At 40.9% G+C, this 12571-nt stretch overlaps 1 protein-coding gene across 8 annotated transcripts in view; it reads left to right on the forward strand.

The window, feature by feature from the left end:
- The window catches only part of USP28 (ubiquitin specific peptidase 28), a 79117-nt gene extending 67066 nt beyond the window's left edge, over nucleotides 1-12051 (forward strand). For 4 of the 8 annotated variants that reach the window (XM_030829307.1, XM_030829308.1, XM_030829306.1 and 1 more), the window contains 10 exons: nucleotides 1772-1963; nucleotides 2588-2727; nucleotides 2887-3072; nucleotides 4439-4534; nucleotides 5987-6165; nucleotides 6287-6365; nucleotides 7164-7243; nucleotides 7759-7882; nucleotides 9374-9569; nucleotides 11699-12051. In XM_030829307.1, the coding sequence (XP_030685167.1) occupies nucleotides 1772-1963; nucleotides 2588-2727; nucleotides 2887-3072; nucleotides 4439-4534; nucleotides 5987-6165; nucleotides 6287-6365; nucleotides 7164-7243; nucleotides 7759-7882; nucleotides 9374-9569; nucleotides 11699-11874 (1448 nt within the window). In that variant the 3' untranslated portion in view covers nucleotides 11875-12051. Of the gene's footprint in view, nucleotides 1-1771; nucleotides 1964-2587; nucleotides 2728-2886; nucleotides 3073-4438; nucleotides 4535-5986; nucleotides 6166-6286; nucleotides 6366-7163; nucleotides 7244-7758; nucleotides 7883-9373; nucleotides 9570-11698 lie in introns of those variants that run through there. The other 4 variants (XM_030829311.1, XM_030829309.1, XM_030829312.1 and 1 more) reach the window with 3 other exon arrangements.
- The last annotated feature ends 520 nt before the right edge of the window (nucleotides 12052-12571 follow it).

Genomic DNA, 12571 nt, shown 5'->3' on the forward strand with positions numbered 1-12571 from the left:
AGAAAGCTTTTGCCTTTAGTATTCAAACTTTACTGTGTGGTGTAAGTAAGAAAACATCGCCCCAACATGGTGGCTCATGCCTGTAATCCCAGTACTTTGGGAGGCCAAGGCGGGCGGATCACTTGAGGCCAGGAGTTGAAGACCAGCCTGGCCAACATGGTAAAACCCCGTGTCTACTAAAAATACAAAAATTAGCCAGGCATGGTGGTATACACCTGTAATCCCACCTACTTGGGATGCTGAGGCAGGAGAATCACTTGAACCTGGGAGGCAAAGGTTGCAGTGAGCTGAGATCGTGCCACTGCACCCAGCCTGGGCAACAGAGTGAGACTCTGTCTCAAAAAAACAAACATGTAAGGCGTTCTGTCCAGGCAGTACGTTATCTGTCTGATTTGCTAGTGTGGTTGGGGATTAGGGAATGGAGAGAATGATCATTGAATGGTATCTTCACAATTGTATATTTATGCTGTGAAGGAATGAATAGCTGCTTGAATGTACTAGCTGTTGGTAGTATATAGGAGCCTTGTTATTGCATGCATGGTTTATTTTTATATTGTAGAAACAAACAAGTGGAAACTGTCATTTGCTTAGTGAAAAGGCTGATTAATGGCAACCAGTAAGTGAATGTGTTAATCTGCTATAGACTTTTTTTTTTTTTAATTGTTTTGGTCACAGGATTAGAAAATGAAATTTAATATGTCATTGATATCCTTGCCATTAAAGCCAGGTGTTATTGACCATTTCACCATTGTATCAAATTGCTTTCTCATAGTACTTAATTGTGTGAAAGTTAATGGTATAAATGTCTTGAAATTCATCTCTAACCTTTTTGAAATGGACATTCTTATCCATCAAATGCAGTGGTTAAATTGATAAAACTGTTTAGCTTGAAATTTTTATTGGCTCTAATGATTTTCTGAAATTCCTTGAAATGATTGGTATGTCTAGTGATTGACAGTAACCAGTTTCCAAATCTTTTTTTTTTTTTTTTTTTTTGAGATGGAGTCTCACTCTGTCTCCCAGGCTGGAGTGCAGTGGCGCAACCTCAACTTACTGCAACCTCTGCCTCCCGGGTTCAAGCGATTCTCCCACTTCAGCCTCCTGAGTAGCTGGGATTACAGGCATGCACCACCACGCTTGGCGAATTTTTGTGTTTTTTTTTAGTAGAGACAGGGTTTCACCATGTTAGCCAGGCTGGTCTTGAACTCCTGCCTCAAGTGATCTGCCTACCTTGGCCTCCCAAAGTGCTGGGATTACAGGCGTGAGCCACTGCACCCGGCCCACTTTCCCTATCTTTAACTCTGTATTATTCATTCACTTAGCAGATGTTTAATGAGTGCCTACTAAATGTCAGGCACTGTTATCAATTGTTGCCCTTACATTGTCCATACAGGTTGAGCATCCCACATGTGAATATCCAAAATCCCAAATTCTCCAAATTCCACAAAACTTTATGAACCTTTTTCATTACATGATGCTGAAAGGGAATGCTCACTGGAGCATTTTGAATTTCAGATGTTAGATTTTAGGATTTGGGATGCTCAACTGTAATGGTGCAGATTTTCTAAAATCTGAAAAAAATTTGAAGTCCAAAACACTTCTAGTCCCAAGCATTTTGGATGAGATACTCAGCCTGCATTTCTGATGGATTCTATGTGTATGTATTTTTAGTTAGAAGTAAGATAAAGATGAAATACCCTGCTTTCTTCTTTTCTAAAAAGGATGCTTTGGCTCCTTGTGACCTTTTAACTCTATCTTTGCTTTTCCTCAGAGGCAGTCCCAAATGAATCAGATCAAATGTCAGAAGTGGAAGCCCTATCTGTGGAACTCAAGCATTACATTCAGGAGGATAACTGGCGGTTTGAGCAGGAAGTAGAGGAGTGGGAAGAAGAGCAGTCTTGCAAAATCCCTCAAATGGAGTCCTCCACCAACTCCTCATCACAGGACTTCTCTACATCACAAGGTACCTGAGAAGGCATTTATGCCAGTGATCCAGTAACATCTCATGCTGTACTCCCCTAGCCAGCCCTATACCCTTCAGCTGGCTAGGTGATGCCGCAGTCTTCACAGTATATTTCATATACAGTTGGTATGCCAGGTACAACCTGATGGAATGAATTGTGGCATTAGAATGTGATTTCTGATGAACAGAAGCAGTATCAGAAAGACTAACTACCTGTGACCTTCACTGTGTATATAGTTTTGCTTATTTCCCAGGTTATGGGAGAAACTGTGATAGGATTAGTAGGTAGACTTTATGAAAACCATTCTCCAAAGGTGATCTTCCTAAAAGATACTTGTTTGTAGAAAGCTTTCTTAATGGATAGAGATATGACAAAGTTGGGAGTGCATTAAATTTTACAGACTTATCTGTGGGTTCAAAGTTTACAGACTTTATCAATAGAGTTCTTGCTGAATTAGCCATTTCTTATAGTTACTAATTTCTAGTGAAAATCTGCATAGGCTTTGTAGAAAGCTATGTTAACAGGGTTATATATTAAACTGTATACATTCTGCTTGCTTTTTATCTGAGCGTTCTAGACTATTTATCATTAGATGCTAAGACCTTTGTACAATTCTTTATCAGAGCCTTCAGTAGCCTCTTCTCATGGGGTTCGCTGCTTGTCATCTGAGCATGCTGTGATTGTAAAGGAGCAAACTGCCCAGGCTATTGCAAACACAGCCCGTGCCTATGAGAAGAGCGGTGTAGAAGCGGCGCTGAGTAAGGTGAGTGACTGGGAAGCCCAAATTCAGGAGAGCCGGGCTTTCAGCAGCAATGGTCAGTTTTCTCACATTTCTATTATTCTGTGTCTCTGCTGCATTTAACCAACCCCTTTTTATTTCTCCTGTTTTTTCTTACTCTTTTTCCCCACTCTGCTGCCACAGCTTAAAGAAGCTGAACCCAAGAAGCCCATGCCCCAGGAAACAAACCTTGCAGAGCAGTCAGAACAGCCCCCAAAGGCTAATGATGCAGAGTCTACTGCCCAGCCTAATTCTGAGGTCTCTGAAGTCGAGATTCCCAGTGTGGGAAGGATTCTGGTTAGATCTGATGCAGATGGATATGATGAGGAGGTACAGAGATGAGTGCAGGATATAGTTGTTTGTTGTCAGTCTTATATTTCCTTCTCTTGTGACTATATTAAGGTATCTGCTAATAGCTGATATTTTCTCATTGCAAAAAATGATTGTCAAGAAAGCCTATTTGGTTTTGACCTTAGTTACCATTATTTAAAAGATAGCCATGTTTCTATTGTATAGCGCTCCCAGCATATGTATATCTACCCAGGCTTATACTTAATGGGGCCACTGCAGAGTCTAGATTGCTCAGAAAAGTAAAATTAAGTTCCCTTTTTGGTATTATGGACAAAAGATTGCCTTCTAATTTAAAGTAGGGAATCTTTTTTTTGGATATTAGTCCATTGTTTTACCTCCAGATATAAATTTTTCAGTTGTCCAGTGAGCTAAACAAATGTGGATTGAAGTTATTTTTAATTCTAAAGCTTTAGGAAGAAGCTGTAGAATCCCAAGTTATTTGTTGTCTGTCTCCTCTTCAGTTGCACTGCACATAAACAATAATGAATTCTGTCTCTCTCAGATTTCTACTTTTTTTCTGTGGAGTATTTAAAAAAAAAAAAAATCATTGACATCAGGCTGGGCACAGAGGCTCACGCCTGTAATCCCAGCCTTTTGGGAGGCCAAGGTGGGTGTATCACCTGAGGTCGGGAGTTCAAGACCAGCCTGGCCAACATGGTGAAACCTGTCTCTACTAAAAATACAAAAATTAGCTGGGCATGGTGGCGTACACCTATAATCCCACTACTTGGGAGGCTGAGGCAGGAGAACTGCTTGAACCTGGAAGGCGGAGGTTGCAGTTAGCTGAGATCGTGCCATTGCACTCCAGCCTGGGCGACAGAGCGAGACTCTGTCTCCCCCGCCCCCAAAAAAAAATCCTTGAAAAGTTTTCACTTTATGGAGTCATATTTGTATAGTCGCTAGTTTCCAGACTATTTTAAATGTACTGTTCATCCTAGTAAAACTCTAAAGTATTTGTGTGTTTAAGATACACACCTAAAGTACAGAACTAAATTGGAATTCTGACCTTAGACACTTCCCCTCTGAGAACTATAATTTAACTTAATTCTTCAGCAGTGCCATATTGGGAGATATTTTTAGGCATAAATCTTTCTTCATCCTACTAAATTAGAACATATAGTGTAGGAATAGCTTGTCTTGGGCAGGGTGTTGACATTATATAGAAGGACAGAGGCGGTGGGTGCACATAGGGATGGGTGTGTGAAACTCAGCTTGCAATACATGCTGGCCAAAGAGCACACTGCTCTGCTGCCCTTTAGCACTCTGTTCAGCCTGCTTTCATACAGTCTTCTGCTGAACCTTTCTTCTCTCCTTTCTCTCTGTGTTTTGTGCCCCCTTGTGGTAGGTGATGCTGAGCCCTGCCATGCAAGGGGTCATCCTGGCCATAGCTAAAGCCCGTCAGACCTTTGACCGAGATGGGTCTGAAGCAGGGCTGATTAAGGTATCTCTGTTTTTAAAATTCTAATTCTTACAATACAGGCATCATAATATTGGGGAAATAATTCTATAAGAAGGGAAAAAATGGGATTAAGGCTGGGTGTGGTGGTGTGTGCATGTAGTCCCAGCTACTCAGGAAGCTGAAGTAGAGGCTCACTTGAGCTCAGGAGTTGGAGGCTGAAATGTACTGTGATTGCACTACCACACCCCAGCCTGGGCAACATAACGAGATCCCATCTCTTAAAAAAAAAAAAAAAAGGACTGGGCACAGTGGCTCACCCCTGTAATTTAGCACTTTGGGAGGCCCAGGAGGGAGGCTTGCTTGAAGCCAGGAGTTCAAAACCAGCCTGGTCAACATAGTGAGACCTCCATCTCTACTAAGGAATTTTTTTTTTTTTTTAAATTAGCTGGGCATGGTAGCACATACCAGTAGTCCCAGCTAATTTGGAGGCTGAGGCATGAGGATCACTTGAGCCCCAGGTGTTCAAAGCTGCAGTGAACCATGACTGTGCCACTGCATTCCAGTCTGGGTGACAGTGAGACCCTGTCTCCAAAAAATAAAAAAAAGTCTTCTGTGAAGTGAAATATGAAACTCCCTTTCCTGACCAAATGATGAACAAGCTGTTCACTTCTCTTCTCTTGACCCTAATCCAGCCTTGGCTAGCAGTAACGTTCTCTGTGACACCTAGCCTGGAGGGCTTTTCATTGTCGTTGTTAGGAGTTGTCTGTTAGTAACACTGAGTTAGATTGTGCCTTTGTAATTTTGAGGCCATAACAAAGCAGGCCATGTTTTTAAAAATACGTGAGTAAAGTTGCATTTGTATAGATGCTTAAAGTTTAAGTCATTGACATGCAAGGATCTGCCTTTTATAACAATTAAAACTAAATATTTGTTTTTCTGAGAACTTTATGAGAAAACTGAATTTCTTAAGAGTACAGTAGGCAGGGCGCAGTGGATCATGCCTGTAATCCCAGCACTTTGGGAGGCCAAGGTGGGTGGATGGCTTGAGCTCAGGAGTTCGAGACCAGCCTGGGCAACATGGTGAAACCCCATCTCTATCAAAAATACAAAAATTAACTGGGCATGGTGGTATATGCCTGTAGTCCCAGCTACTTGGGAGGCTGAGGTGGGAGGATCACCTGAGCCCAGGAGTTCAGGGCTGCATTGAGCTGTGATCATGTCACTCCAGTCCAGCCTGGGTGACAAAGTGATACTCTGTCTCAAAAAAAAAAAAAAAAAAAAAAGTATGTTTTTGGTGCCAGAATGCTAAAAGAGTTTTATCCCTTATGAAATGCAAGAAACTTCAAAATTCCATAGTTGTTTTTGTAATTCCTCGATAAGAATTTTTTAGAAGTCTTTTTAGAGTCAAGAGACTGCCTAGCTCCTAGGCATCAATTTCTGTGTGCAGAAGCCCACAGCACACTATTTTCTAACTATTGATTCTGCCCTTAATAGGCATTCCATGAAGAATACTCCAGGCTCTATCAGCTTGCCAAAGAGACCCCCACCTCTCACAGTGATCCTCGACTTCAGCATGTCCTTGTCTACTTTTTCCAAAATGAAGCACCCAAAAGGGTAGTAGAACGAACCCTTCTGGAACAGTTTGCAGATAAAAATCTTAGCTATGATGAAAGGTGAGAAGAGAATATTCAGGTGAATCCCTCTTTGGGGTCTGGGTTGGGCTAGACCGACTCTTCTGTTGGGGAAGTTTTGCCCTGTGCCTTTTCATTGCTTTCTGAACTTTGTCCCACACAGATCAATCAGCATTATGAAGGTGGCTCAAGCGAAACTGAAGGAAATTGGTCCAGATGACATGAATATGGAAGAGTACAAGGTAAAGTCTTTCCTTCAAGTCTATAGAGCAAAAATATTAATTCCTGAGGTAAATGGTACCTGAGGCAAAATGAACAATTTTGTGCTATCACAAACTGACTTGTTCTCCCACCTTCCCCCCAAAATCCTGGTAAAGAATGGATAAATGATATTTTCTTGCCCTCAGAATAGTAGGTCTCTGTATTTTCATTCTTCAATTAGAGTGAGTCAACACTTCACTTCCCGTAAATACCTATTTTAGCCTTGTCCTAGGCAGTAAAATTCTTGCAATCATGCTTTTGGTTTGTTTTAAATGATACAGTTTTAAAAATATGCATTAAAATACATAGCTACACATGTTTTCAATTGCATCCTATGTAAAACAATGTTATGTACCACTCAAGGTGTATTCACCACACTTACTGAACTTGAACTTGCTCTGTATGACTAGAAATGTCCGTGTGCTTCCGTATTTTCAACATCTGGATGGTTTTACCAGTCCTAAAGAGGTCATTCACTTAAGCTAGAGCTGAATATCTTTGACATAGCTGTTAGAAATTAGGATAAAATCCAAAGCTCGTAGGAAATAAATACTTCTGTTACTCAAGTGAAAGGAACAACAGAACATTGAAAATTAAGGTCAATGGTAGACTTTTATTTTAGACATTGAGTAGGTTTTTATCTGAAAGGTTTTGTTTGTTATTTTTGTGGCTAGCCAGATGTGCTCAGTAAATATTTGTAATGAATTTAAAACTTAGATGGAAAGGACACTAACAATTTATTATGATCATAATTATTAATAATCGTCATTCTTTTTCAGAAGTGGCATGAAGATTATAGTTTGTTCCGAAAAGTGTCTGTGTATCTCCTAACAGGCCTAGAACTCTATCAAAAAGGAAAGTATGTTGGCCTTTTATTTTACCAAGATTATTAGTCAGGATGCTGTTCTCTGTAGATGCCTACCTGAGAATACTAAGAGTCACAGCCATGCATAACCTCCCTTGTCCCATACACTAGTGTGCCTCTTCTCTTGCAGTGCTTCGCTTTTGCTCTAAATATCACACATGGTTTTTCATCCTTCACATGATGAGATGTATTAGCTGAGAGATATATTGTGCCAGGCTGTCTTTGTGATCAATGAAGATGAACTCAGAAAATGAATTTTTGAGTTGACATGGACCCTAATGAGCATTCCTTGTTTTAGAGATGGGAAAAACTGAGGCCTAGGGAAGTTTCATATTTGCTTTGGATGGCTAGGCCAATTTGTAGAAGAGCTGAGACTGGCTATGGTCTTTGGCCCTTCACTTGTTCATAATTGCAGCCAAGTAGATTCTTGAAATGGGGAGAAGTGAGGTCTGAGCCCTAGATTTTAGTAAAAGAGCACTCAGCTGTTGTTTGTCTCCCATTTTTCTAAGGTACCAAGAGGCACTTTCCTACCTGGTATATGCCTACCAGAGCAATGCTGCCTTGCTGATGAAGGGGCCCCGCCGGGGGGTCAAAGAATCTGTGATTGCTTTATACCGAAGAAAATGCCTTCTGGTTTGTACTGTTTGTAAAGCCTTAAGGTTTTTTTTTGTTGTTTACCTCTGCTCCTTGAAGGCAGGAAAGTACATGGCTTTCAAAACAGACTATCTCCAGTAGGTTGTAGATTCCTCCCTCCCCCCCCAATTCTCATGAACAGTTTTACATTGGAACAGGTGTTTTTTTTTCAGTTACTTTTAGTGAATGTCATTCTTCTTCATGATAACTGATAGAAGTTAAGATGAGAATCAGTCATCCCTCTGTGTGCCCTTCATGTATGCCTGCATTACGGATTTTATCACATTGCTTTCCCTACTAGGTTGTAAATTCCTCGAGCACAGATCCTTTTCTCACTCAGCCATTTCCTCTGTGCCTGTCATGTAGGAAGCATGTAATAAATGTGTGTGGAAGGAATGCAGCATTTTTTCCATGTTCACATTTAAGCTGGTAGACTTAAAGTTGTAGTGACTTCTGACACTCCATTTTTTTTAAATAAAGGTAGGAACTGTAAGAATTGGTCCTGCTGTTCTGATAACATCATTGTCATATACTAGTGAAGACTAACTCTCTCCTGGCCTGATTTGCACTGTGTAACTACATGGAAAGGCAGACCTACATCCCCTTGCCTCCCCAGGGGTTTATGTGATGTGTGTCCTTCAGAGAACTGTAAAGGGGTGGCCTGCCTTCAGAGTGTGGGCTTGTGTGTGTTTTCACCAATACCCAGCAAATTTGCCCTTCACAGAAGTCAGGCCAATATTTCTACCACTGCCTTGGCCTTGTTCATACCGAATGGGTGAGATTAAGTCATGACATATACTCAATAGCTTTATTTTCTGCTTTATGCTTTGACATCTGTATTAGTTATAGGTGTGGCAGAGCCACTTTGAAGCTGAAAAGGGATCTTGTTAGTTTGATGGATCTGAATTTTATTAGAGCCATGTTTTTATATTTTAAATCACCAAATAGATTGACATTTTGAATATCCTACTCAGCTTCTGAAGTAATGCAATTATAGGGATTTAGACTCTTTCCATTATTGAGTCCCAACCCCTAGTGTGCATCAGAATCATATAGGGAGCTTTCAGACAGTCGTGAAGCTCAGGCCTCTCCCTAGACACTGAAACCAGAATCCCTGGGAAGGGCCCTGGGCATCAGTGTGTCTTCTGCAGGTGATTCTGATGCTCAGAGGAGATAGAGAACCAGTGAACAGGTCTTTGGTTGAAACAGGTGTTAAGCATGACCTTGACTTACAAGTTTAGGCCAGTGGGTCATAAACTTTGCTGCATTAGAATCACTTTGGGAGCTTTCATAAAATCCCAATGTCCCGGTCATCTAAACACTAATTAAATCATCATATCACAAGTGGGAACCGGGCATCAGTAGTTTTTAAAGATCCCTAAGTACATCCAATATTCAGTAAAGTTTGGGAACCACTTGTTTAGACTGTTATTAAAGAGATATTTATCTTTTTCAGACTTTTTCCCACCTAATTCTACCGTTTATCTGTAGGAGCTGAATGCCAAAGCAGCTTCTCTCTTTGAAACAAATGATGATCACTCTGTAACTGAGGGCATTAATGTGATGAATGAACTGATCATCCCCTGCATTCACCTTATCATTAATAATGACATTTCCAAGGATGACCTGGATGCCATTGAGGTCATGAGAAACCATTGGTGCTCTTACCTTGGGCAAGATATTGCAGGTATATGCTCTTGCTAATAATATTCTAAGGTTTTGAGAATTCTAGAAATTGCAGTGTTCTCACTTGATAGCACTGGTTGCCAAACCTTTTTAAGGAATTGGAACCTTCTAGCATATAAGTAAATTAAAAATGGATCTGCTCTATTGAAACAAGAGGAGGGAGCCTGGGCCTCTGCCACTCTTAACCTCCCTTTAGCCTCCCCGTGACTGCCAAATCACCTCCATGGGCAACCAACAAGCCTGGTTTGAAAAAGTCACTGCTCTCCAGGAATGTCAGACTTCCATTACTCTCTCATGTACCAAAAGATGAACTCTTTTATAGTTTAAAAATAAAAATCTGGCTGGGCGCAGTGGCTCACTCCTGTAATCCCAGCACTTTGAGAGGCTGAGGTGGGCGGATCACCTGAGGCCAGGAGTTCAAGACCAAGTCGGGCCAACAAGGCAAAACCACATCTCTACTAAAAATAAAAAAATTAGCTAGGTGTGGTGGTGGGCGCCTGTAATCCCAGCTACTCGAGAGGCTGAGGCAGGAGAATCGCTTGAATCTGGGCAGCGGAGTTTGCAATGGGCCGAGATAGCACCAGTGCAATTCAGCCTGGGCCACGGAATGAGACTCCATATCCAAAAAAAAAAAAAAAAAATCATGCAGAGTATGGTTATGGGAGGGGTGCCTTGACGAATTTTTTTCTGTGGCTTGAAGTTATATAACATATTAACTATGATGATTTCAAGATTAATTAGTGGAATATCCTTGCTTGTTTAAAGCATCTTGAGGAGGGAACCTAAAGCTGGTTGTTTTTAGGTGAGTTCAGTAGACTTGGAAAATTGTTATATATTCTGATATGAATCCTCTTTGTTAGCTTCTCACTGACATAAAGTTATTGTATTGATGGGGCTGGGCACAGTGGCTAACACCTGTAATCCCAGCACTTTGGGAGGCTGAAGTGGGTGGCTCACTTGAGCCCAGGAGTTCGAGACCATCCTGGGCAACATAGCAGGACCCTGCCTCTACAAAAAATGAAAACTTAGCTGGGTATAGTGGTGTGCACCTGTAGTCCTAGCTACTCAGGAGCCTGAGGTGAGAGGATTTCTTGAGTATGGGAGGCCGAGGCTACAGTGACCCAAGATCATACCACTGCACACCAGCTTGGAGTGAAACCCTATCTTTAAAAAACAAACAAACAAAAAAGGCCGGGCGCAGTGGCTCACACCTGTAATCCCAGCACTTTGGGAGGCTGAGGTGGGCGGATCATGAGGTCAGGAGATCGAGACCATCCTGGCTCACACAGTGAAACCCCATCTCTACTAAAAATACAAAAAATTAGCCCGGCGTGGTGGTGGAAGCCTGTAGTCCCAGCTACTCGGGAGGCTGAGGCAGGAGAATGGCATGAACCTGGGAGGCGGAGCTTGCAATGAGCCGAGATTGCACCACTGCACTCCAGCCTGGGCGACAGAGTGAGACTGTCTCAAAAAAAAAAAAAAAAAAAAAAAAAAAAAATATATATATATATATATATATATATATATATAAAAATATATTCCATTGACTTGTTCAAATGTTTAAGTTGATAGTATTTATTTAAAAATCCTGTAATAGCTAGTTGCCATGTGTTTCCCTTTACTGTCTTCAGTTTTTATTTAGACCAAGCTTGTCCAACCTGAAGCCCAACACAAATTTCTAAACTTTCTTAAAACATTATGAATTTTTTTTTTTAACCTCATCAGCTATTGTTAGTGAGGTTCATGTGTGGCCCAGGGAAGCCAAAAGACTGTACACCCCTGATTTAAAACCATGTGTATACACTGATATATTGTAAACATTTGAAAGAAAATAATTACCATCATATCTATGTTAGAGTATCATATCTACATCCTTGTATTTTAAGAAAACAATTGGTTAGAAGACCATTTCATAATAAAGTAATTATATGGTGTTATATAGCAGTGAGCTAAAGTTTGGTTTATTTGCCTTTGCTCCTGGTTTAGCCTGAAGGAATAATCATTTGTTAGTAGCTGGCCAGCATAATGCTTTGACCTTTGAGGTTAGGTAAGGGGCTAATAGAAGGCTTGTTCACCTTTACTCAGAAATCTGTTTAGCTGTATATGTAACCATCTGTTTTCCCTCCACAGAAAATCTGCAGCTGTGCCTAGGGGAGTTTCTACCCAGACTACTAGATCCTTCTGCAGAAATCATCGTCTTGAAGGAGCCTCCAACTATTCGACCCAATTCTCCTTATGACCTATGTAGCCGATTTGCAGCTGTCATGGAGTCAATTCAAGGAGTTTCAACTGTGACAGTGAAATAAGCTCCCACATGTTCAAGGCCCATTCTGGTTTCTGGCTGCCTGCCTCTTGCACAGAGTTCGTTGTCATAGTGCTCACCTTGGGAAAAGGATTAGGTGGGCACATAAGATTCCAATTCAGACCCCAACCATGCTGCATGGGTAAAGAAGGATTGAAAATAAAATTGCACTTTTTAGGTACAAAATCATAAAAGCTATTTCACTAGAAAAGGCAGAAAGCAGTGTATTAAGGTGTTGAATTACACCAGAAGACCTGAAATGCCTTGTACCTACAACAATGCTTAGGCTTTTCTAAGCCTCTTGCCACTTTTAAAATTATCCTTCAGGCATAAATATTTTTGACAGCAGAATAGAAGAATGATTCATGAGAACCTGAACCAGATGAACAGCTACTAGTTATGTTATCAAATACAGTTGACATTTAAAAATTCTTAACTACAAGAGATTAGAAATATAAACCTTGCCTGGCTCTTGCCAGGAGATGACAAAATGGGTTGCTGATGAACTGCACCCTTTTACATGTGGGTAGAATATAAGGTCAGATGGCAGTGAGATGTTGAAAAGTCAAAAGAGACCTGTCTTTCTCCTTTCTTTTCTATCTTTAAGTAAACCAGAAAACCTCATACTCAGTCCTCAGTGAAAGAAAGTAAAGTATTAAGGACTTTAGACAGAACAGCATTGTGTAACTTGACCGAAGATC

The sequence above is a fragment of the Nomascus leucogenys genome, chromosome 15, assembly GCF_006542625.1.
Source record: "Nomascus leucogenys isolate Asia chromosome 15, Asia_NLE_v1, whole genome shotgun sequence".
NCBI classification, from domain to species: Eukaryota; Metazoa; Chordata; class Mammalia; order Primates; family Hylobatidae; genus Nomascus; species Nomascus leucogenys.